The sequence below is a fragment of the Ammospiza nelsoni genome, chromosome 15 (assembly GCF_027579445.1).
Source record: "Ammospiza nelsoni isolate bAmmNel1 chromosome 15, bAmmNel1.pri, whole genome shotgun sequence".
Lineage (NCBI taxonomy): Eukaryota > Metazoa > Chordata > Aves > Passeriformes > Passerellidae > Ammospiza > Ammospiza nelsoni.
In genome coordinates, this window is record NC_080647.1 from 1625904 (window position 1) to 1648758 (window position 22855).

At 40.7% G+C, this 22855-nt stretch overlaps 1 protein-coding gene across 4 annotated transcripts in view; it reads right to left on the minus strand.

The window, feature by feature from the left end:
* Positions 1-293: 293 nt before the first annotated feature.
* Positions 294-22855, minus strand: part of DIAPH2 (diaphanous related formin 2) — a 171291-nt gene continuing 148729 nt past the window's right edge. For all 4 annotated transcript variants that reach the window (XM_059483044.1, XM_059483043.1, XM_059483041.1 and 1 more), the window contains one exon: positions 294-4549. In XM_059483044.1, the coding sequence (XP_059339027.1) occupies positions 4485-4549 (65 nt within the window). In that variant the 3' untranslated portion in view covers positions 294-4484. The remainder of the gene's footprint in view (positions 4550-22855) is intronic.

The window sequence follows — 22855 nt, forward strand, 5'->3', positions numbered from 1 at the left end:
AAAAGACAGAAATCCACAAAACCACAGTAAACTAAAATGGAATGTAATTTCAGCATGACAATTTTATACAGCAAACCCAGGCTTTGAGGTGATGGTACTCAACAGGAAATAATCATGGTAATCAAGTAAAACATTGTGCATCTACCAGAATCATGGTATGTATATCTTTATTACAGTTTTCAGAATACATGGATTAACAATGGCCAGGCTGTGATTTCATCAAATTCCTATTTTAAACATTACATACAAACACAGAGCTGTTTAAAAAATAGAAATGCATGAGTTTTGTCACCTTTTTATATTTCTTTTTTTTTTTTTTTTTTTTTTGTTTTGTTTTGTTTTGTTTTGTTTTGGCATCAGGAGTCCTATGACTTCCAAAAGGGAAATCAAATGGTGCATGGTAGCAGATTGACCGAAGTGTGATAGGTTATTGTTCACATTCTGTGGCATATGTATCACCTCAAACAGTGCTAAAAGCACTCCAAGGACAAATCCTCCTCCTTTCCTGTCCCCGTGACACCAGCGGGTGCCTCGGGACCGCAGGGTGCTCACACCACTCCCTCCCTGCAGCACAAGAGCAGCACTGGGACACCTGGGGACACCTGCAGCTGAGGCATTTGGCTGCGTCTGCTTGGATTAATTCATTTTTTTTTTTTTCTCCTTTTTTAAGTTATTTTTTATTTACATTTCGTGTGCATGCGCGGGTGGGTGCGGAGACACCGCGGGGGAAGAGGTTCCTCACAAGACTTATCTCAAAAATGAGTTTAAACTTGCAAATACAGTATGGCACATCAGAGGCGGGCTGGACGCTGCTCAGCACTCGTCCTGCCCGACCTTGCAGCACTTGGAAGGCAAACAGCAAAGTAGAACTCAGCCAAGCCTTTGCTGAATGGGAAAAAAAGCAATTTACACACACAGGGAAGTTTGCTCCCACAGAACTATCACCTGTTTGAAATATTCACCAGCTAGATCATTCTCAGGGTAGGAGGGGCTGGAGTCACCCATCAAAGCAGGGCTTGCCCGAGGGATGTGAAAGCTGAAGGCTGCAAAGTTTCCTTAACAAAAGCTAAAGGAGGGTTTCCAGAGCCAAACCTAAAACTCAGCCAGATTCTCAGAGTTTGGTGTGTTGTGGGATGAATTTAAAGTAGGTTGCTAATGAATTGTGGCTTGGATAGAAACCACGAAAATATTACGGTTTTTTACAGCATTTGTCTGAGGTAGTACATATACCACACACAAAAATGCAAAAATATACAGATATTCATGATTATTTGCATGTTACAGAAGGGAACTGTGGGAACGCTCTTGCATCTCAATTCTCAAGAAGAACAGATCATTTCAGATCACACTGCTCATATTGACCGCAGCCAGCTGACACCAGAACAGGGGACAACGCTCCTGTTTGCCCGCGCCCTCTGAGCACTGCTCCTGTTCTGGTTTCAGCAAAAAAATCAGATTTCTCACGGGTGTGCTGGATGGATCCCCGTGGATCCCACACAAACACACAGGACAGGGCAGCTGCGCTTTCCTCCCAGCAAACTGCACAAAACTGGAGCAGGAGGAGCGCGGTGCCTGCCCACCTCTGAGCTCACACAGACAGGGAACGTTTGTACAGCACTGACACTTTCCGTCCCCGCCACATTCGGAGCTTGGGGTCGATTCGTCGCAAAGGTAAAATTATCTTCCTCTTAAATAAACTAAGAAATGTAAACAGTGTAACATCGTTAAAAAAAAAAAACCAAACCAAACTCTCTCAGAACTTGTAACGGGTAAAATGTGAATGCAAACAGATGTGCTGGTATCTTGTTAACGTCATGTCTCAGAGGACAGAGAGTGAAACATAATTAGCAAGAAATTTATGGATGAACCCTCCAGTGATTTTCTTTCTGGGATTACTTTGAATACAAATATAATTTAACTGATATATTTCATTTTTTTTTAAATTAGAAAATAAGGCAAGTGCATTTCTGAAAAAGGTGCTACTCTTCTACACTTCTAGATAAACATGTGACACCTCTGAAAATTAGATCAATAATAAAAACATTAAAAATATCTGCAATTTAATATAGACTGAAAAACTATCAAAAGACAAAGTGACCAGCATCAATTTCAGAAAATATTTTAGACTTCATAAATACGAGCACCCTATATTTACATAAATTATCTTCTAAACTAGTTTTCCTTTGAAAGACACTTTCGTTCTAACAGATATGTCCATTAAATTATATAAATGTTTCAAATATGAAAAAAATAGTAGTAAAATAGAAGCATCAGATGATGTTGTTATTTTGGATTTGCCTTTTTTTCCTAAGATTTGGTTCTTGAAAATCTGTAGCCAGCTTTCACAGAGCTTTCAAAAAAAAATTATAACCCATGGAAATGAGAAACTTGTGCACTAATAACTACTGCTATCGTATAAAGATTCTGTGGAGAGCTTTTGAGTTTTCACATAGAAAGATTATACCAATACTTGTAAATCCCAGCAAAATGCTAATTTCAAAGTCTGAATTCTAAGACACTATTGATTTTTATAGACATTATGAACCTAATCCTTTAAACTGGCTTTGTACATTAAGCACATTTTTATAAGTGTAAATTTAATAGTTCCATTTCAAGAAGCAGGGCTTCAATACAAGGCTGGTGTTGACCTTGCACGAAACAGGATGGAATTCTTTAATTCATTTTTAGCTCTTACTGATAAACAAGGAGACAAAATCCTGTTGCATGCTCTTTTTTTCTCTTTTTTTTTTTGTTTCCTGAAGTACCATACAACTCTTCAGTTTGTTCCTAAAGCCCCCAAACAGTTTAGGGAGAGTATTTAGTTGACAGCAAGCATTTCACTAGGCTTCAGTGGTATTCCTATGTTGAGACCTATGGGCAAACCCCTTGTAGTCTTTGAAAAAAAAAAAATAAAAATTACAACTCAATACTAGATTGAAAAGGAGCTGTATCTTTTCTTACAACAACGCAGTTTGTGATTGTGGGAATTTATCCCAAACTAGTCCAATAGTTTTGAGAGGATCTCAGCAGAGAAGCAAAAAGAATCTACTGTACAAAGATGCTTGGCTCAAGCAGTAGTGCAAAGGAGCAAAATCCCTCCAGAGCAAGGAGTTTGTGCACAGCAACCACTGACACCTCCCCTTCCAGACAGCCTTTACAGACACTAAAAAACCCCAAGTGCGCCATAACCCCAGGCAATAAAAGCATCCACAATAAAATTTCATCAATCAGTGATAAGCGTTAATAATCTGAGAACAAGTGCCAGCTGCTGCAGAGCATCCTGATCCTTTACAAACATCATAGCTCAGCAACTTTTGCAGTAGTTCCACTGGAATTCCACTCCAAACCCTCCGTCCCCTGCAGGATGGGGACAGAGGGGACAGGGCGGGAGGATCTGATTTCCCCAGGATCTGTGCCAGGACAAACAGAGGCAGCTGCTCGCTGAGGAACTGCAGTGCAAGGGCCTGGGCACGCAGGGGAACGGGAGGAGCTTCCCAAAAATCAGCCTCGGTCCCTGCTAGGCAGTGCTCCAGCTAGGAAATGTGTTGGTAGCTGCTGAACCCTCAGCACTAAAATCCACCAGTGGAGACCCCCTAGGTGTTTTACCTGAGAAACAGAGGAAAAACTCAGAGGCAGTTCTGAAAAACTTCATGGTGTAGCTTGTCTCTAAAAACCTGCACGCAGGCATTTTAGCATCATCAAAATAGGACAATCACACTTTCCCCCAAACAGCTTTATAAAGAATATATAAGTGCACAATTAGAAAAATCCCTCCTTAGATACAGTTAAAAACATATTCTGCCCTTGATACAATTTTGGAAAAATCCTATGCTCTGTTTGATTTAGTTTTTTTTTTTTTTTTCTTTTTAGCAGTGATAAGTAACTACACCTCATCATATCAGAGGCGTAGATATGTGGTGTATCCCACTGGCAGCTGAATCCACCAGGCTTTACACTGAGATAAGGTTTTCAGCAACCTGACTGGGGCTATGTGTTGCTTTTTTATGGTTACAAAAAAGATTCTGATAATGTAGACCAGCTCATCTCTGAATTTATTAACATACAATTTTATTATTTTTCCTTTCATGTTCAAATCAGAACTGCAAATGGAATCCACAGCTGTACTCTTTCAACAGAAGAGTATTTTCTTACCCATATAAAACATAACCTAGAAATCCCCAACTCCTTTCATGTGAGTTGCCAGCTTAAACAAAAGGGGTGAAAAAAAAGAAAGAACATAAGAAAATAAGATATATACCCTACTGTTTAACACTGTTTACAGATCTTGGTAGTTGGGGTAATAAGATACAGTATGTGGATTTTTTTTAGCAACTGCTTTAAAATTACATATTCTTACACCATCTCATTTAATCAATACCAGTATTCCTTTATGATCATTGCCAATTTGGATGATAAACTCTTCCCAAAGCACATCCATTTCATTGTAAATAAAACAATTCGTTAATTCTTTGGCATCAGAAGAATCATACAGCTGCAATTGCTCCGTTGTGTCGAGAACGAGACCTTTCCAAAGTCACTCGTTTGTTATCTGCAACAAAAAGAGAGAAAAAAACAAATCACCACAAGATTTGAAACACGGATAATGCAATGTCAAGAGGTTTTCAAACAGCCCTGAAAATCATTCTGAATGATATGTAAATAAGTAAGTAGGAGACTGGATCAGAGAAGTTTCACACTGCAGCTGCCAGACTGAGTTCAAGAGTTCTGCAATCAGCAATAAATTACTTTCTTGATCAGAGAAGCTGGGTGATAAAAGCATTGGGAGAATCCTGAAACACGGTCCCCTTGGAAACAGCACATAATAAATACAATTCCGGGTAAAAATCCTTCAAATTTTATAAATAATTTATGCAGAGACTCTCTGGAAAAATACATTTCAAGTTTCATGAGAAAGCACTGACCAGTGAAAACCTGCTAGATGCTCCAAGCCCAAAAGCCCAAACACCTCTCACTGTAATTTGGTACAGAGTTAAAAATAGAAAAGTTAAATCAGCCACTTCCTAAGCATTTCCTGATTGTGCAACGTGAACAACTTTCAGTATAAAATATTACCCAGTAATTATTGCAATGAATAATAAATATGTCTCTATCACAGGAAAACAATCACCAAGTACCAGCCACGCTCCTAAATGCCTTTACAATAACATTTTAAAGCCATGAGTACACACACACAGAAAGGGGCAGGAGATTAACCCCCACTGTGTTCTGCAGGTTCCCATCTTTCTTTGTGACAATGAGTTCCTGCCATAAATATTTTTTCTTTTTTTTTCTTCTTTTGTTTTTGGTGGCAGCTTCCCTTCGACCTTTTCCCCCCTGTCCCATTCAGGTGCTGCTCTGCACCATTGCTGTCCCCACATTGCTGCAGCACCAGGATGTCCCAACAGAGGGGCTGGGACTTTTACAGAGAATATCATTAAGAGGTTGATGCCTTTTGGGGCTACCTAAACACAGAATTAAGGGAATAAAAAGCAGTTCTAATTATTGAAGGGCCTTCAGGTACATCTAGGGCAGACAAAGCCCACCCAAAATGGACGATGGGTCACAGATTTCACACTTTGAAAAGTTTGGTCCATTTGCATATTTGGGGTTAATGTTCCAATTACAGCTTCAGGTAATGGAGTCATTGACCCCAAATTTGCTCCCCAAACTCACTCTTGTTCCCATCTCAGGGCCTGAGGCAGTGAGGTGTCCTTGGTGCCCAGCCTGGAGAGGAATGGTTGTGTCTGCCCAAAATGGGAGAGCAGCAGCTCACGATGTATCCTGACAGGACACAAGTGACCAGCAGGACACTCCTGACAGGACACTGACCATCAGGAATCTCCTGACAGGACACAAGTGACCAGCAGGACACTCCTGACAGGACACAAGTGACCAGCGGGACACTCCTGACAGGGCACAAGTGACCAGCAGGACACTCCTGGCAGGGCACTGACCATCAGGAATCTCCTGAGAGGGCACAAGCGACCAGGAGGAATCTCCTGACAGGGCACTGACCATCAGGAATCTCCTGACAGGACGCTGACCATCAGGACACTCCTGACAGGGCACTGACCATCAGGAATCTCCTGACAGGGCACTGACCATCAGGAATCTCCTCCTGAAGGACACTGACCATCAGGACACCCCTCGTGGCTCTGAAGGGCACTGGGCACTGCCCCACATGGGCTGCAGCTCCATCCTCAGCTGTTCCACCCTTTCCCCTGGAGCCGGGCTGGGCACAGGGTGGCCAAGGTGACCCCCAGAGCCCCCTCCAGGCCCAGGCCCTGCTCGAAGCCAGCAGAGCCAGGCACGGGCAGGCAGTTAAAGGAGACAAAGAAGTCATCTCTGTGATCTGTTCCTGGACAGGGAACAGAGGCTGCAGAATCAGCCTCCCCTTCCCTGCTTGTGTCTGCGGCTGTGGGGAATTAACGGCTCCTTTAGCAAGATTATTAGTTCTTTTTATAGTTCTGCCTTGCCTCCTTTTCCTAATGAACCTAGCCATGCATAAAGTATTCAAATTACCCTAAGTCAATCTGTTTTGCATGGGCATAAATCTCTGTGCTGGTTGCAGTGTCACTAAGAGCTGGCAATTAAAGCACAGAGGAAGGGAAGTCATCAACTCCGATGTGCTGCTGCTCCTCCAGCAGCAAAGGCTGCACTGATACTGCTCTCAGTGGCCCCAAACATCAGCCTCAACTCCACAGGTTAAAAACAGATTGAGAGAGTATTAGAACTCTTGATTTTTATTTTTTTTTTTTTTTTTTTTTAGATTTTCTCCCTTCATCATGCAATTGTAAAGCTGGGCTGGGACTTGAGGCAAACACAAAGCCACAAAACAAAATAGTAAAAAATTATAATTTCCTTCTTCAGGTAATAAAATATTTTCTTAATACATTATGTGTTAAGTTAAAACAAAGGCTTTCTTATGGTTTCGTATCCTGATGCCTTGTGAAACTGGGTTGGGCTGGCATTCCAGTTACTTGAGCAAGAATTTTGAAAAATCATTAAATTTCTATCACTTTCAATATGCACCTTCAGTTATCTCCAAAATCTGTATTTACCTCTTTAATGTAACAGACCGTATTGAATACAGCACAAAGCAAGTCTGGCTCATGAACATGACTGACTATTCTGGCATAAAATCAACTGTAACATCAATAAATGGTAAAACCCTTTCCTTTTGTAAGGGGGGATGGAGAGGGAAAATAAGAGTAAGTTAAAAGTGGTTGAAATGAAATAAGAAATGATTGCCCAGGGCTCAGGTAACTTTGAAAACATGCAAACATGACTAGAAACCATCATCATGGGTTCTGTGGGTGCCAGCCAGGCCTTCGGGTAACCCCACAGGGAGAGAATTGGATTTCTCACTTTCATCTTAGAAGTCCATTTCTTCTAAAAGCAGGGCACACCCACTCTGCTCCCATTACAGACATTACAATCTGTCTCAGAAGTGAGCACACGACCTTCAAAGTGGCCTCTCAATCTGCTGAAAGGATCTTGGAGCAGTGAAAGGTAGAACAGTGAAGGATTAAAATGGGAAACAAAGCAGATTCTTATATCACAAAATAATCCCCATCTTTTGGCTGGCTGGATCAAATGAAAATGAAGTCAATATAAAATGAAGTGCTGAGGAATCAAATCAGCAGCTCCTTTTTAGTACACACAACCCTGGAATGCAATGGTGACCCTGCAAAAAACAAATGGACTTTGTTCCAAAAACAATTCCTTGCTCAAGTCTTCTTGCACTCAGCATAGCACCAAGATGGGAATAAACCCTGCAAAATCTATTTTTCCTTTCCTTAATGCTCCTTCATTAGCTCTGTTATTAAAAGAGAAGTCTCAATAGCTGCCACAGATTTATTAACCCAGCAGCTTGTTATCAACACAGAACTCGGTTATACGAGGAGAAAAATAAATGGTACTTTGCACAACTGCAGTGCTAAGATTAAGTGACTTTTTCATTTCATTTTCCCCTTATCCACTCTTCCAGGTAGTAACTTTATGCACTCCTAATTACAAACCCTATTTTTTATGAGCAATCAATGCTAGTATTAATAGAGATGTTGTGCAGTCCAATGGACTGGTCATGACACTGAGATATCTGATAATGGAAAGACAGAGTCTATAAAACCATACCTCAAAGGCACCTGATTGGAATTTGCATCATTCTGCAACAAGGGAAAAAAATTCCTTCTATCATTATCTCTCAGCCCGGAGATTAAAATTATAAATGAGTTACAAACTGCTACCCTGGGCTTGGAAGCTCTTTTGACTCCTCTTTCCCCTCCTAAATCACCTCCCCAAGGTGGCAGAATTGACCTTTCCACAGCTGACAATAATAATAATAATAAAAACTGTTCCATGCTCAGAGAAACGAGGTCCTGGTTTGACTTGCCTTGAAAATGATCACAGCAGGAAGGTAGAACTCTCAGCAGTTAATAAAATATTTAAAATTCCATCTTTTTGAAATAGTTTTGACTATGCAAAAGAGACAGAACTGCGTGCTGTAAGGGAATTTGTATGGCCCGTGCCTTTGGGAATCAATGAAAGCCTTTACATCAAACATTTATTTCTTCATTCATGTAAAATCTTGTTCACTAGGAAATCCTACTGAAACACATCTTGTTTTCATGAGCAACCAAAGGGAAAATACTCCTGCAGTCCCAGGCACTGCAGAGTGAAACAGGGAAAACAGCAGGACAATTTCCTACAGGTGGGGAATGATGAGAAAATGAGGAAAGGACTCATTTTAGTAGGTTTAAAATGGATAAAGAGTCACAACAGATGGATTCCAAGGATCAAACACCTCATCTGTAAAAACTGGCATTTGCTCTATAGGAAAAGGTGAAAACCTGAATTTTGTTTTACAAGTATCACTTCTTTCTGATCAGGATAACCAAATATTTTCCAGTGTCACTGATTAAAATTATGACAAATTAGGTGAAATTCAATTCACTTGAGCCTGGGCAGCCTCCAGTTTTCTCCTGGAGCTACCCAAGCACAGGGAAAACTGAAACCATCTCATCATTTACCGTACCAGCACATTACCAACTGCTTGAGGGAACAACCCAAGTAATAATAATAATAATAATAATAATAATAATAATAATAATAATAATAATAATAATAATAATAATAATAATAATAATTGTTGTTGTTGTTGTTGTTGTTGTCGAGGTTTTATTTTATTGTTGTTGTTTTTATTTTATTATTCTTATTTTCCTTCATGGACTGCAGTCACCTCCATCACCTTCAGCGTCCCACAATGAAAGGTACAATTTTTTTGGAACTTTTTTTTTTTTTTTTTTTTTTTTTTGGAAAATGGAATTGATAGAACCTCAGGCAGGAGCAGAACTGACTCAGAGTAAACCAGCAGGGAGCTCCATCCCCACCCAGCTCCTCTTTAGCAGCTCAACACTGCCTGTGGCGCTGCCTGGCCCGTCCCTCTGACATTATTGCAGATCCCAGCTGAGAAAAAGGCCAGGAAAGGAAATTAAGAGCATCAAAACTGCTGTTGCTGTCTGGAGTAAAACCCTTTCTGAGAGAAAATGGCTCTCCTAACCTCAATTCTGCTAAGATTCAGTCCATCTCTGTGAGATTTGATTTCAAATTGATCTTTCAGAATGTATGGCCCATAGAGAAAAAAAAAAAAAAATAGCAATAAGGTAAAAATCAGTTATGGGAGAAATAGAGACGAAATAACACTGCAGAAAAGGGGCTGAAATAGCTCTTTTCAAAAGGTCCTTATTGCCAGCGGATGAAACAAGCAAATAAAACACTTTTCTAGCTGGGTTAAGGGACACTGTACAGTTAATGTGTTTTCTGTTAATCATTAAGTATTTAAGCCACTCTTATTTCAACCCAAACATGCCTGGCAAAATCTGACCTTGGCTCTTTATAACATCCCACCAGGGCATCTGACATTCACTGGGATTTGATATTTCTGCAACCAAAAATGAGAACAGACCAAGTGATCCAACATCCCTGTTCTCAGCTTTTTGGGGTTTTTTTTGCTAAACAGAATCTCAAATTCTTGACAATCAAAGTTAAATGCCAGCTAAAAAGGTTATTTTAGCATCAGTTTCAAAGAAAACATTGAGGTTTCAAACAAACTTTGGAGCTGTAAGGTCAAATTCTATAAATCCTGGTTTATTTTGGTGTAGGTCAAGACTTTCATGTGAAAGCTGAGTGATAACCTGGGTTTATAAATGTTATGATCGAGAAACAGAAACTTACCCTTAGGCCAAAAAGAAAGCAAAACGTTTTTGGTGTTTGCTTTTTTTGTTGGGTTTTTTTTTTTTTTTCTTTTAAAGCTCCCAAATCAAGATAGCACAGCTGAACACATTAATTATAAAGACATCATTTGTTAACAATGTGCTACTGGGATATTTACAAATCCATTGATCTGCGAGGCATTGAAGGGGAAGAAAAGAAATAAGGAGGAATATAAGGAAATAAGGGGTTTAAGAAGAAATAAGGAGGAAGAAAAAGCACCAAGGAGAGCTGCAGCACTTAAAAGGAAGTTTGTGAAGGCTGAATGGTTCCTCCTCGGGAAAAAAGCAGAAACACATCTCCTGAGTTATCTGCAGGAGTCAGGAGTGCCGTGTTCTGCGCAGGAACACTGCCTTCAAGGCTCTGAAGCCATTTAGGTAACACACAGCACCTTCATTTGAAGGCTTCCAGATTATTCTATGTGAGCAGTTTCTCATGGAGAAGATATGTGCCTGCTTGGATCCTCTTTAACTCGCTAAATAAATTTGTTAATACCCAGCAGTGCTGTGGCACAGAAGCAGGTCTAAAATGCAGACAGTTAAAGAATTTAAGCCCTGCCACAAAGGAGTTTTACTCAGATTAAAAGGGAACAAAGCCACGTCTAATCTCTGCGCTGCCACTCAGACCCAGCTTGCTGGGCACTGCTAATTGTAGCCTTTGAGGCCAAGGAAAATGCAGAACATCAGTAGAAAACCCATTTATTTGTGTCCCGTGTGCTAGACACAAAAATGCTTGAAAAGGGAATAATGTGGGAAGTTTTAATGCTAAATGGCATGTGTGATGACATTTACCAGCTCAGCTCAACCCAGCTGTGACCACGGCCAATCCAGCGTGGCAGCACAATGAATGTCACACTGCTGCAGCCCAGAGTGAGGATATTGCCCATCTGTATCGTAATTCCAATAAAGGAATAAATACTTACCCTGTTTAGAGCTGAAGTTCAGTATTTGTAGGATGACAAATGGATTTGTAAACCCTATTTTCAAGTAATCAGTTTAAAGGAAATTTCACTATTGCTTACTCCGGGCTTAAGATTTCCAAACCACCCGAAAAACAAAGAAAGAACTGGCCCAGTAAGATAAGATTCCTTAAACCTTTAAATGATCTGTTTAATATTTTAATTTGCCTTTGCTTTCTTTGTTAATAGCACCACTTGGGATGTGCAGTGAAAGCTCTTCCACAAGAGTTGCACTGGAAAAGCCTTAGCAGGAGACAACACATGCCTGCCTCAGGGGTTACAAGACAAATCAATCTATTTTTCTCCTTTCCTCCAAGGGTAATTGGCCTTTAAAATTACAGAGAAAAATAGGCCTTCGTGTCAGCACAATGCAGGCACATCTACAGCCATTTTCCATTTCTTTTTCAGTTGGAATCCTCAGCTGAGAGGTAAACTTATAAAGGTGGGAAAATAAAAAGAAGATGAAGAGGAACGATTGCATCAGTTCAAATCCCCTCCAATAACAAGCAGCACTGTGACCAGCATTTGAGGCTGAAATTTACTGAAACCTGCTATGAATAGCTGTCATTTTCCAAAGCAGTATTTTTTTTTTAATTCTTGATTGTGATAAAATTTTCTCGAATTTTTGTGACAGCCTGTACTGCTGGCATTCATGGAGATTTATCACAGAATTTAGTCAGACTGAGGAGTTATAATTATTGCTTCATTTCCCATAAAATCTCACAAAGTAATACTGATTTTTACCTCATTCTTCTGAAATTGCCTTTTTCAAGGAGCAATCATGGCTGTGAATATCCCTAGAATCCTTCTGCTGTGCTGTACACATAATCACCTGCAGACTCACTTTCAGCCTTTGAATACTGGTAAATTGTATACAGTGCATTTAAATTGGCTAATAAATTGTTTGATAGCAGTGAAACTCAGATGATAGTCTTCTCACTTTTCTGATTGCTATTAAATCTGCTTTGCAATACATTAATCACATTCTACTTTTAATAAGAGACTGTCACGTGAAAATATTTCCCTGTGCATAAAGATGAGTAATCAGCTGAGCTACAACTGATACATAAAAACAAGAACAAAGTTGAAAAAAGTCAAAACAAGTTAGTGTTTTAAATCCAGAACTGATATTCCCTGAACCAGTCCTGGGAGCACCACAGCACCGATGTGACCTCGCTCCCTGGGAGTGTGAGTACAGGTGTAAAGCAATTGTTGGATTTGATATCTGAATGAACTCAGGCTCCCATTAGAGCCTGAATGCTTCAGTGACCCTATTATTTTCCTTCCAGTGCTCCCAGACCTGATCTACTTAATTATTCTGACTAGTGAAACATTTAGGACATGAATGTGGGATTTGTTTGAAGCCAAATGAGACAAATGAAAGTACTTCAGAAAACAACTCCAAGAAAAGAATAAGACGTGTGAGAATCGAATGTGTCACATCCAGCAAGGTCAGGACTAAGTAACAGTAACAAAGAAAAAGAGAGAGAGAGATCCTTGGCAATAAAAATACATTTATTCAGATATTTTTTCCCTTGAACTTCTCATTTGTGACCTCTCCTGCATAGTGAAAACATTTAGCTGATGAATCAGAAGGGCAAAACAAGTTCCACAGAGTAAATTAACTGTCTGCTTCGAGTGCTGAAAGAATCCAAATCTCAAAACACAGAGATTGTGATTCTTCTTTCATGACTACACACACACTTTTAGCAGTTGTCCAAAAGTAAAAGCAGAGCCTTTACTCCAAAACCTCCTCATGTCACAGAGGGCAGGTTTGCTATGTGAACGCCGTGTTTCCCTGTTTTAATTGTCCCTACAATTTCCCTGCCAAAGAAAAGCCCGTGACACTGCAAAACCCATGTATTCCCACTTCAAACAGATCCGTCTGGTGCTAATCCTCTGTTCTCTTCATCAATAATGAAATTTTAAATGTCCCGTTCCCAGCTCCCCTGTGAACGCCTCCACTCCTACAATTTGTGCTTGCTCTGGGGGTGAGGTGGCTGGGAGGTCACAAAGCAGGAGAAGGAATACAGACAGGGCCAGGTTCTGGATGTGAAATGCACAGGAATGTCAGAGTTGCCATCCCTCATCCCACTGAAACTGTCCTTAATGGAGTGGGACTGGCACCCCAGGGCTCCCTGCATCCCTCATCCCACTGAAACCGTCCCTAAAGAAATAAATGTATTTCTTTAAAAGAAATAATTACTTAAACTTACTTCATTTAAAAGACATAATGATTTAAAATTGCTTTCTTTAAAAGAATTAATTAATTAAGTAATTAAAAATTATTACTTTGTTCTTCTGACCTTGTCTGGCCTCTGTTCCAGGCAGCCACCCCAAGGCACCAAGGGCAGGTTTGCCTTCAGCTCTCCCTTCCCTATTTCCCAGGCTCTGCGCTGCCTTGGTGTGACTCTGAACTCACACACAGCGCCAGCAGCTCTGCTCACAGCTCAGGCACACACAGCAATCCTGCTCCAGCCCAGCACCAAGCACAGCACTGCAGCTTCGGCCCAAAAAGTGCAAAAAATGGTAAATTGAGGAGAGCAACCCGAGAGGGCGCGGCTGCAAAACCTGCAGCTGGAATTGGACGATGAACTCCGATATGGAAACGGACCAGAACTTATAAAAGTGTGAGAACTCATGACTCAGGGTCCATCCTGGGCCTGAAAAGAGGTATTTCCTACTGGTAAATGTAAACTGATTTTTCTCCATACCCAGACAATGGCGATATTCCCTGTAGCCTGCAAAAGTCAGTCTTCTGTATTTTTTATGCATCAGAAAAATATTCTCTCTCTCTATATAAATATATATATATATATATATATATATAAAACCCACTCTGCAAGAACTTGTAGGCTACAAGTAAAACGAAATATTTTAAATAATACAATAAAGGCAGAATATCCGTAATTATTTTTTTTTATTAAATAAAATATCAGCATTTTTTATTCATGGCTAGGTTAACATTTACAATTCAGCATTTTGCAATATTTAAATGGAACTGAATATGCTATGAGAAAACTTAAAACTCCATCACTGCTGTATGGCTGGCTGGCACAGGCCATGGCTTTCTGTGCCCATCTGCATTTTGGCACGGGACAGCAAAGAAAAGCTCCTGTTCCAGCCTGGCAGGATGATCTCACCCCCACCTGACACCTCCCTGCACCCCCAGCTGAGAATAACCCCATCCTGAAAGTCACTTTTAATCTCTATTATTTGCCTGTGCAGCTTATGGGAATGTGAAACTGTTGCTTATTAAAATAATTCATACAAGAAAGTAATTTAGACTATACATGGCAGGCTCTGAGGTAAAATATAATAACTTTTAAGAACTTAGGAGTCTAATTTCTTTCTTGGCTGAGCACGGACAAGTCCATTATGATTCAGTGTGAGAACCCCGTGCTCACCTAAAGCAGAATTTGACCCTTTCTGTTCATATAAAGAATAAAAATATAGAAGCAGTTAATGCTGGGACAGGGCAGCAAGGCGTCCCTGAATAGCTCCAAAGTGTTTCTATTGATCAACACGCGTACCTGAGGAGGGTTATTTCGTGTGCTGCTCCAAATTCACTCAGGTTTTTCTCTCCAGATGCAGAAGGACTGAACCAAGCCTCTCCTTCAGCTCCCACAACAGGTGGGGATGGGAAGAGTGAATATAAATATATTGACATTCTCTGGGGCTGCAGGGGAGGCAGCAGCACCCCCTCCCACAGAGGTACCCAGGAGCAATTTGGGATTTAAATTGTTCTTCAGGCTGGACTAAGGATGGGGCAAGGGGGGCTTGGCTGTGCCCGGGGCAGCAGAACGGGCTCACAACAGGTCCCTGCTGAGAGAGGACACAGAAATGAGCAATTTGGGGACAGTCCCTGCCTCCAGCACGCCCGGAGCACAGGGAGCCTGCCTGGCTAACCAGGGTGAGCATTGCTGGCTGAGCTTCCTCACTGTCCTCTCACATGGAGGAGATTCGGGATCCCCCACCACCTCTTCAGTGCCCTGAGACTGGAAAAAAGAATCATTTGTGCCACAAAATAATCATTATTTCTCCTTCCAGTTCTGTTCCCATTTAGAGATCTTGTTCAGAGCACCACTCCAAAAGTGGTTTTACCACACAGATGAAAAAATTCTGAATTTGGGTGAAAGGAAACAGAAAACAGTCAGGAGTTTCTCTCTGGGCTGGGAGAGAGTAGGAACTCGCACAAATTTTGCTGCTGGATAAAATGCTTAGGAAAGTACATCCTTAGTGCCACAAAAATCACATTAATCCATCAGCTGTTTTTTGCCCAAAGCTGGCAATGTCCTTTAGAACGATGTTTTGCTGTATATAAACACTTTTCACTACAAGCTCCTTCTATTCCATCCCAGGGAATATTTTTTCACGCTTGGACTGGTTTCATCTCCAGCAATAACAAAGGCAGAGCGTTAACAGTTCACACCTCTCTGGGACTCTCTGGCCTTTATTTTATCCAGCACCCCTTCCCTGAGCTTTCTCAGAGCTCCCAGTCCAGGGCTCTGATTGCTTTTAATCCATTGTGCACCAGCAAAGCCCATTTCGCTGAATTAAACGTCTGATCAAAGGACTCGTTACCTTTTTTGTTTGTATCCCCTTTAAAGAGCCGTTTCACACAGGGTTTTCTGTAAAACAGGGCTGAGGCTTGGCTGCACTTTGATGATAACTCCTGCTGCTGACCAAGTGTTTCTTTTTGCGCTGGATACTCAAGGAAACAATTATAAAAACTTACAGGAAAAAAAAAATTAAAAAGGCATTTTTGATGTTCTTAAATGCTTCATCTGCTGTTTATCATGACTGGAAAAAATCCTAAAAAAAGATGAGCAAACTCCTCCAATTTTCCAACCTAATATTCCAATAAAAAATAGCAAAAAGCTGAAATAGTAAATAAAAGAGAGCTTGTATTTCAGCTTAACAACTTGCAATTTTTCAGGCTTTGGATACAGAAAGCCATCTCCAGGGACTTTGCTGTGAGGATGGGGACTTTTTAAAATATGGGGTGGTTTTAATTCTATGAAATTCACAGCTGTGATTTTGGAATTTCCTACTCAGCAGCAGCAGCAAAGCAAACTGTAGATGAAATATTTTCAAAAGGTTTACTACAAAGTTTGTTACAGAGATTTTTTTTTTTCCCATAAACTATGCAAATCTGGCTACTTATATTCCAAGAGTTCTACTGACTCAGTTTAAGGCAAATAACTATTTCATAGAACAGCATGCTTGCAGAGGGCTGGAAATGATATCTCACTCCAGAAGGGAAAAATCCAAGGAAGATAAATACTCTTAACTATGCAAAGTATTTTCAGATGCCTTTTAATTTTTTTATAAGAAAACAGTTAAATACTCTTGGAATGGCAGAAAAAGAGCCGAAGCGCAAACTGCAATTTGATTTATTTGGTTCGAGTTCTTATTCAAACCCAAGCCTCGTGCACTTCAAGTCCAGCCCAGCATGAGAGAGCCTCAATATCTGCAAAGTCCAGCAGGAAGGATTAGAAAATGTCACAACACCTTCAGGGCATGGCAGATCCTTAAAATAGGGAATGATGCAAGAGTTTGAAGAGGAAAAGTCCAGCAGGGAGCCTTCAAAAAACCTGCATCAGGCTGGAAGGTCTGTGGGCCTCCCCTGTTTAAAATATCATCCTTTTTCTGCTGCCTTCTCACCCACATGGACAAACCTGGGCACAGCAGGGACCCTCCAAAAGTTACATAAAACACTCTGGGTAATTTAAATTAGGTTTATATATATGTACATAAATGTATATTTCAGAGGAACACCAATTCATGCTTTTTGACAGGCAAAGTTTAACTGGAAATGATAAAGAGCTGATGTCCAGCATTTCTTATTTTCCTTTGGCATAGGTAATGTCTGGAAATTCAGAAGCTTTGCAATAACTCAGTGAAAATGGATCCCACTCTATTTCTGGTCACATTTGGGTCCCTGGACTTGGATTAGCAGCTGAAAACAATTATGGGTCTGCAGTTTAAAGACAACACTTGAGACACTACTAAATTTATTAAATTTTAGCATTTTAAACTCATTCTCAGAGCATGTAAAACATCTCTGCCATCTGAAATATGAGTAGAAAGATAAAGGTCTAAAAATGTTCTCAAAACTCAATAAAATTAGTATTAATTGAAGTTCTGATAGACTGACTAAATGAAGAACCAAAACTTTCTTCCCCCAAAAAGCAATGAAATGTAATATTGAACCATTTCAACCCTTTCCCCAAGGCATTTTTCAAGCAGAGAAGTCAGGTTTAGGGTAATTATACAGAGCAATATGGCCCCAGCACATTCTACATTTTCTGAAAACACATGATTACACGAGGCATTAATTCTTCCTCAGGAAGATTTTTGAGCACTGCCACAATTTCCACTTTCCCCTGGATGTTCCTTGTCCAGGGCCATCCCCTGCAGACACGGCAGGGGGATCAGGGAGCGTTTTGTGCTGCTGACAACATCAATTCCATTCTCATTCGCCACCACCAGACCTCTCAACTTTAATAAGGCATTAACAGCACGCTGCAGTATTTTATGATGAAATATCTATGTACATTTACAGATTATTTTGACTTTGTACACCTCTGAGTTGCTTTTTTTCTCAGTTTCTGCTGAGTTTGCTTGTAATAAAATGATTTTTTTCAAATAATTTCACTTCCAGTGATGTATTTCTGCCTCACAAGATGAAGTACAAAAGGTTCAATCTGCTGCTCAGTGTCCCCTCTTTAGGGAGCAATAAGGAAATGTGATATAAAGTTTCAGAATCGTTGTAAAAACAAAGCAAGGCAAGGGTAGCCATGAGGAGTTCATGATTTTTGTGTGAGTGAGGATATTTAACAGGTTTATCCCAAGTGCACTTTGCCAAGAGCTATCTGCTGAGATCCATGACAGAGAGAAAACTGCTTTGCATGTTAAATTGTGTCACCAACGACCCATCAGCTTTCTAAAAAAGAAAAAATAAAAAAAAGGAGGGTCTTCACACCAACTTGGCACCGGGAAAAATAATTTACACCCACCAAGTCCCAATAATACGTTTGGAAGCCTGTAGGAAATGCAGAGCACTCTTATTTTTGTAAATAAAACATCAGCTAACTCACAGAGCAGCTAAATCCACAGGTACAACCTGATTATCCCCAAGCTGTTTTACAACAATCCAGCCACTGCGGGAAAGAAAGGGGAATTTATGGAGGAATTAATGGAGAAACAGACCCAGTGTGGTACTGGATGGAGGGGAGGTGCCAGCGCTGAGAGGGGCAGAGAAGCTGTTCTGAACAAGCAGGAATCCTTCCAAAAGCTCAAATCTTGTCTAAATCAGTGAAAGATGTCTGGCAGAATTACTCCCTGTTCATCTCAGTGGTGCTGGAAATCTCACTAAGTATCTTTGAAAAATCCCAGGTCAAATACAGAGTCAGCATTTGAGCAAAGCACTTAGCCCTGGGTGTGCTGGGCCTAATCCCGGCAGTTTAGCCCCAAATTAAGCTGCCTTTCCTTCCTCCTCCCTGAAAGTGGCTTTATCATCCAGCCTGCCTTGGTGCAATTAAACAGCTCCCTGCCCGGAATTGACGGCTGATGGAAGCAGAATTCATGTCAATCCTACAGAGCTGATATTTAATCTATGATACTAATATTGCCCATATTCAGATAATTCAGTAAAATCACCGATTCTTCTGTCTGCAATCCCATGCCTTTGCAAAATCTGCTTTTGGTACAAAATTCTCAAATGAATTCAGGTCATACGGGCTCTTGAAGAAAGGGGGGAAGGAGGAAAGGAGGAAAGGAAGAAAGGAGGAAAGGAGGAAAGAAGAAAGGAGGAAAGGAGGAAAGGAGGAAAGAAGAAAGGAGGAAAGGAGGAAAGGAAGAAAGGAGGAAAGGAGGAAAGGAAGAAAGGAGGAAAGGAGGAAAAGAGGAAAGGAGGAAAGGAGGAAAGGAAGAAAGGAGGAAAGGAGGAAAGGAGGAAAGAAGAAAGGAGGAAAGGAAGAAAGGAGGAAAGGAGGAAAGGAGGAAAAGAGGAAAGGAAGAAAGGAGGAAAGGAGGAAAGGAGGAAAGGAGGAAAGGAAGAAAGGAGGAAAGGAAGAAAGGAGGAAAGGAGGAAAGAAGAAAGGAGGAAAGGAGGAAAGGAGGAAAGGAGGAAAGGAGGAAAGGAGGAAAGGAGGAAAGGAGGAAAGGAGGAAAGAAGAAAGGAGGAAAGGAGGAAAGGAGGAAAGAAGAAAGGAGGAAAGGAAGAAAGGAGGAAAGGAGGAAAGGAGGAAAAGAGGAAAGGAAGAAAGGAGGAAAGGAAGAAAGAAGAAAGGAGGAAAGGAAGAAAGGAAGAAAGGAGGAAAGGAGGAAAGGAGGAAAGGAGGAAAGGGGGAAAGGAAGAAAGGAAGAAAGGAAGAAAGAAGAAAGGAGGAAAGGAAGAAAGAAGAAAGGAGGAAAGGAGGAAAGGAGGAAAGGAGGAAAGGAGGAAAAGAAGAAAACTCAATCTATGAAGATCTTTGTTCCTGTTTTTCCTTTCAGGTGAGCTGCAGACAGATCACTGCTCCTGTGGGCTACAGAGAGGCTCAAGGACTTGGTCTTGGCTCATGTGAAAAGAAGGACTGGGAAAAGACCCAACAACAAAAATCACAAAACCCAAGTCAGATGTTCTTGGGCACAGCCAGGAGGTAAAACAAGAGCCAGCAGCCCAAACCTTAAATTATAAAAATTCAAGCTTTAATTTATAAAAAACCCCTATTCTACCCAAGGAATGGGGTGCCCAGGAGCTGGGCAGCCCTGCAGGAGATGAATCCCAAAGTCCTTTCAAACATTCCTCACCCCCATCAGCTCACCAGCTCTTGGCAAGCACATGGAGGCATTCAGAAATAATAACTATTACCATTGGTTATTTTGGGCTTGTCATTAGTATTTACATCCACACTCTCAGCAGCTCCAAATGCCAAGGCTCCTGTTCCAGCGATATTTTTCAAAAAGGAAAGGGCTTTTTTTTTTTTTTTTGCCAATTTATCATTTCTAATCTGTTCAAAACTTAAGCCAGAACTCTTCAGTGAGACTTCTTCATAAATAACTGTACAAAATTAAAATAAATTAACATCTATTATTTGGCTTCATTCTTAAAATAGTTAACATATGCCCATGGGCTAGAGCATACACTGAAAAAATAAACCAACGTTTTAGAGAGGGGATCTCACCCCTTTCTGAGGACTCAGAAGAAATGGCAGAACCAGGATTCCCAAAACTACCAGTAATGGCCCAGAATTTAATAGATGTGAAATATGATTAATAATATTTTCACAACTACAGCAGCCACAATCAGGGAAGGATTTAGCATTTCCAGAACCCTAAATCAGCTCTCAGGATCATCTTCAGCATTTACCCAGAGAGGGAGCTGGGCAAGGGTGGTGAGGGAGGAGGAAGGCAAATGGAAAACTGGGAAAACTTATTTCTCCTTGCTTCATTTATTAATTAGATTGCTGATGAGCTCCACCACAAGGCTGACAGAACCTGCAAGCAATGACATTCCAAGAAAAGCAGCGAGTTTTGACAAATTCTTGAGATGTCACTGATTTGTGAATGTGTGCAAGAGAGGAAAACGACGTGTAACTGAGAAAAGTCAGCATGGAAAACAGAAGGAAATTCAGAAGTTAAAAGAAACCAAAGGGGGAAAAAAGCCCATCAGACTGCTTCGTGATGTGGAGGCTGTTTTGGGGTTGTTTTGTTACTTTTTGTGGCCTTATTATAGCAAAGATGGGAACTGCAGGGACTGGAGATTGACAGGTGTCTCTCAAGGGTGCGTGGTCTGAAACATGAAGCACACAAAGCAACTTCAGCTTTGCTTTTTATGACATGGGCTAAAATTGGAAACAAAATAAATTACAGGGCAACTTCAAGGCAAGAATAAACTGGTTGGTATAAATTGGCCTGATCATATTTTTACTTGAGTTGTGGAATAACTTTCAGCCACCACTGAAAGCTGCACCTGCCAATGGAGCCTTTGTTCAGGTGGGATCTTTGCCTGAGAGGTAAAACGGGGAAAAAGCCTATAAATCAGCAAGGCATTAGTAAAAACAGCTCTTATTCTAGAAAGTATAAACATTAATTTTTATAGAAAAACTTTGTATAATCAACAGGAAAACAGAATAAGATAAACTAACTCTCATGATACCAAACCAGACTGATTTTGACCTTCTGATTAAATCTTTTCCTGTAGCTCCTAAGTAAACCTGTTTGTTATCCACAAAAGGATTCATTGCCACTTAATGAATGAATTAATTAGTGTTATTAGATTTGGAATTTAAGATACTTATTCAGACTGAATTCACAACACATCTTCGCTTTCAGTTCGTGGCTCTTTGAAGCTGGACTACAGAAGCTAAAACATGATTTAGATTCAGAAATTCACTGAGAGCTGAATATTGTGTCCTCAAGCTCAGGATAAACACAGAAGGAAGAACAAAATACAGGCAAGAAATGTGATTTATTTTCAAAGGACAGACGGGATGACATATGGGTTCAAAATACTGTAAAGACTCCAAGCCCAGAGCCATAAACACATCCATAATATGCGGAATATATGTCCAGTGCCGACGGGTGCACGGATGTACACAAATATATCTGGGAGAAATCCACGGCATTTAGAGGAGCTGATCAGAAATCTGTCACAGCAGGAAAAACTCGGCAGAGAAATTAATTAATTGGGAATAGCAGAGCTGAGGAAAACGTTTTCCTGGAGTGGCAGGGCAGCCAGGAAACGCTGAGCAGCAGCACACGTCAGGTAAATAAAACCAGAGTGAAGGAAGCAGAGGATGAGGAGACCTCCTGTGCTGGTCCATCCACACCAGACCATGGGGTGGGCAGTGTTCTGTGCCCTCCTGAGCCTGCCCTGGCCACAGCAAAAGCTGAGGGACAAGGTGGGACAAGGTGGGACAAGGTGGGACAAGGTGGCTCAGCCCAGGAATGCACAGAGCAAGAGCAGACCACAGACACCTCTGAAGTTTCGCTGGATTTCCTTCCAGAGCTCCCTGGGATTGCAGCAATGAGGAATTAATGAGACACAGCTGTTTAAAGTAGGCACAAAAGAGAATAAGCAGCTCTCAAGGGGCAGCTCCTGGTGAGGCAGTGCCACAATATCAAAGTCTTACCTTCAACCTGAGCTCTCCTTATCTTAAATTGACCGGTTCACCCAGAAACCAACTCTTACTTTCTTCCACACAGCTGATTTTTAACACAGCATCATATATGATGCATACACACGGCTACAGAAATTCTGGGCTGGAATGTATATGAAAATATGTTCTAAGCACTCAAGTAGCAATCCTCACCCAGCTGTGGGGGGAAAAAAATAAAATATTCAAATGCAAAGGAGGATTTATGAATTGAATTTATTTTTTATCTACCAGTAAGCCTAAGTTGAAATATGAATAACTGATTTAACACTGAAATGGTATTCAAATATTTGACTCCAATCCCCTATTGCTTCTAAATTCATTCAGAAGTCAAGATTATTAATTCTTCCTGACAGAAAATCAAGATTTAATGATCATCTGATAACCCTTAGGAATTACAAAATAAACTGAGATAATAATTCAGACAAAATAAAATTATTTTATAAATATAAGGAAAACATCATGCAGAATATCCATT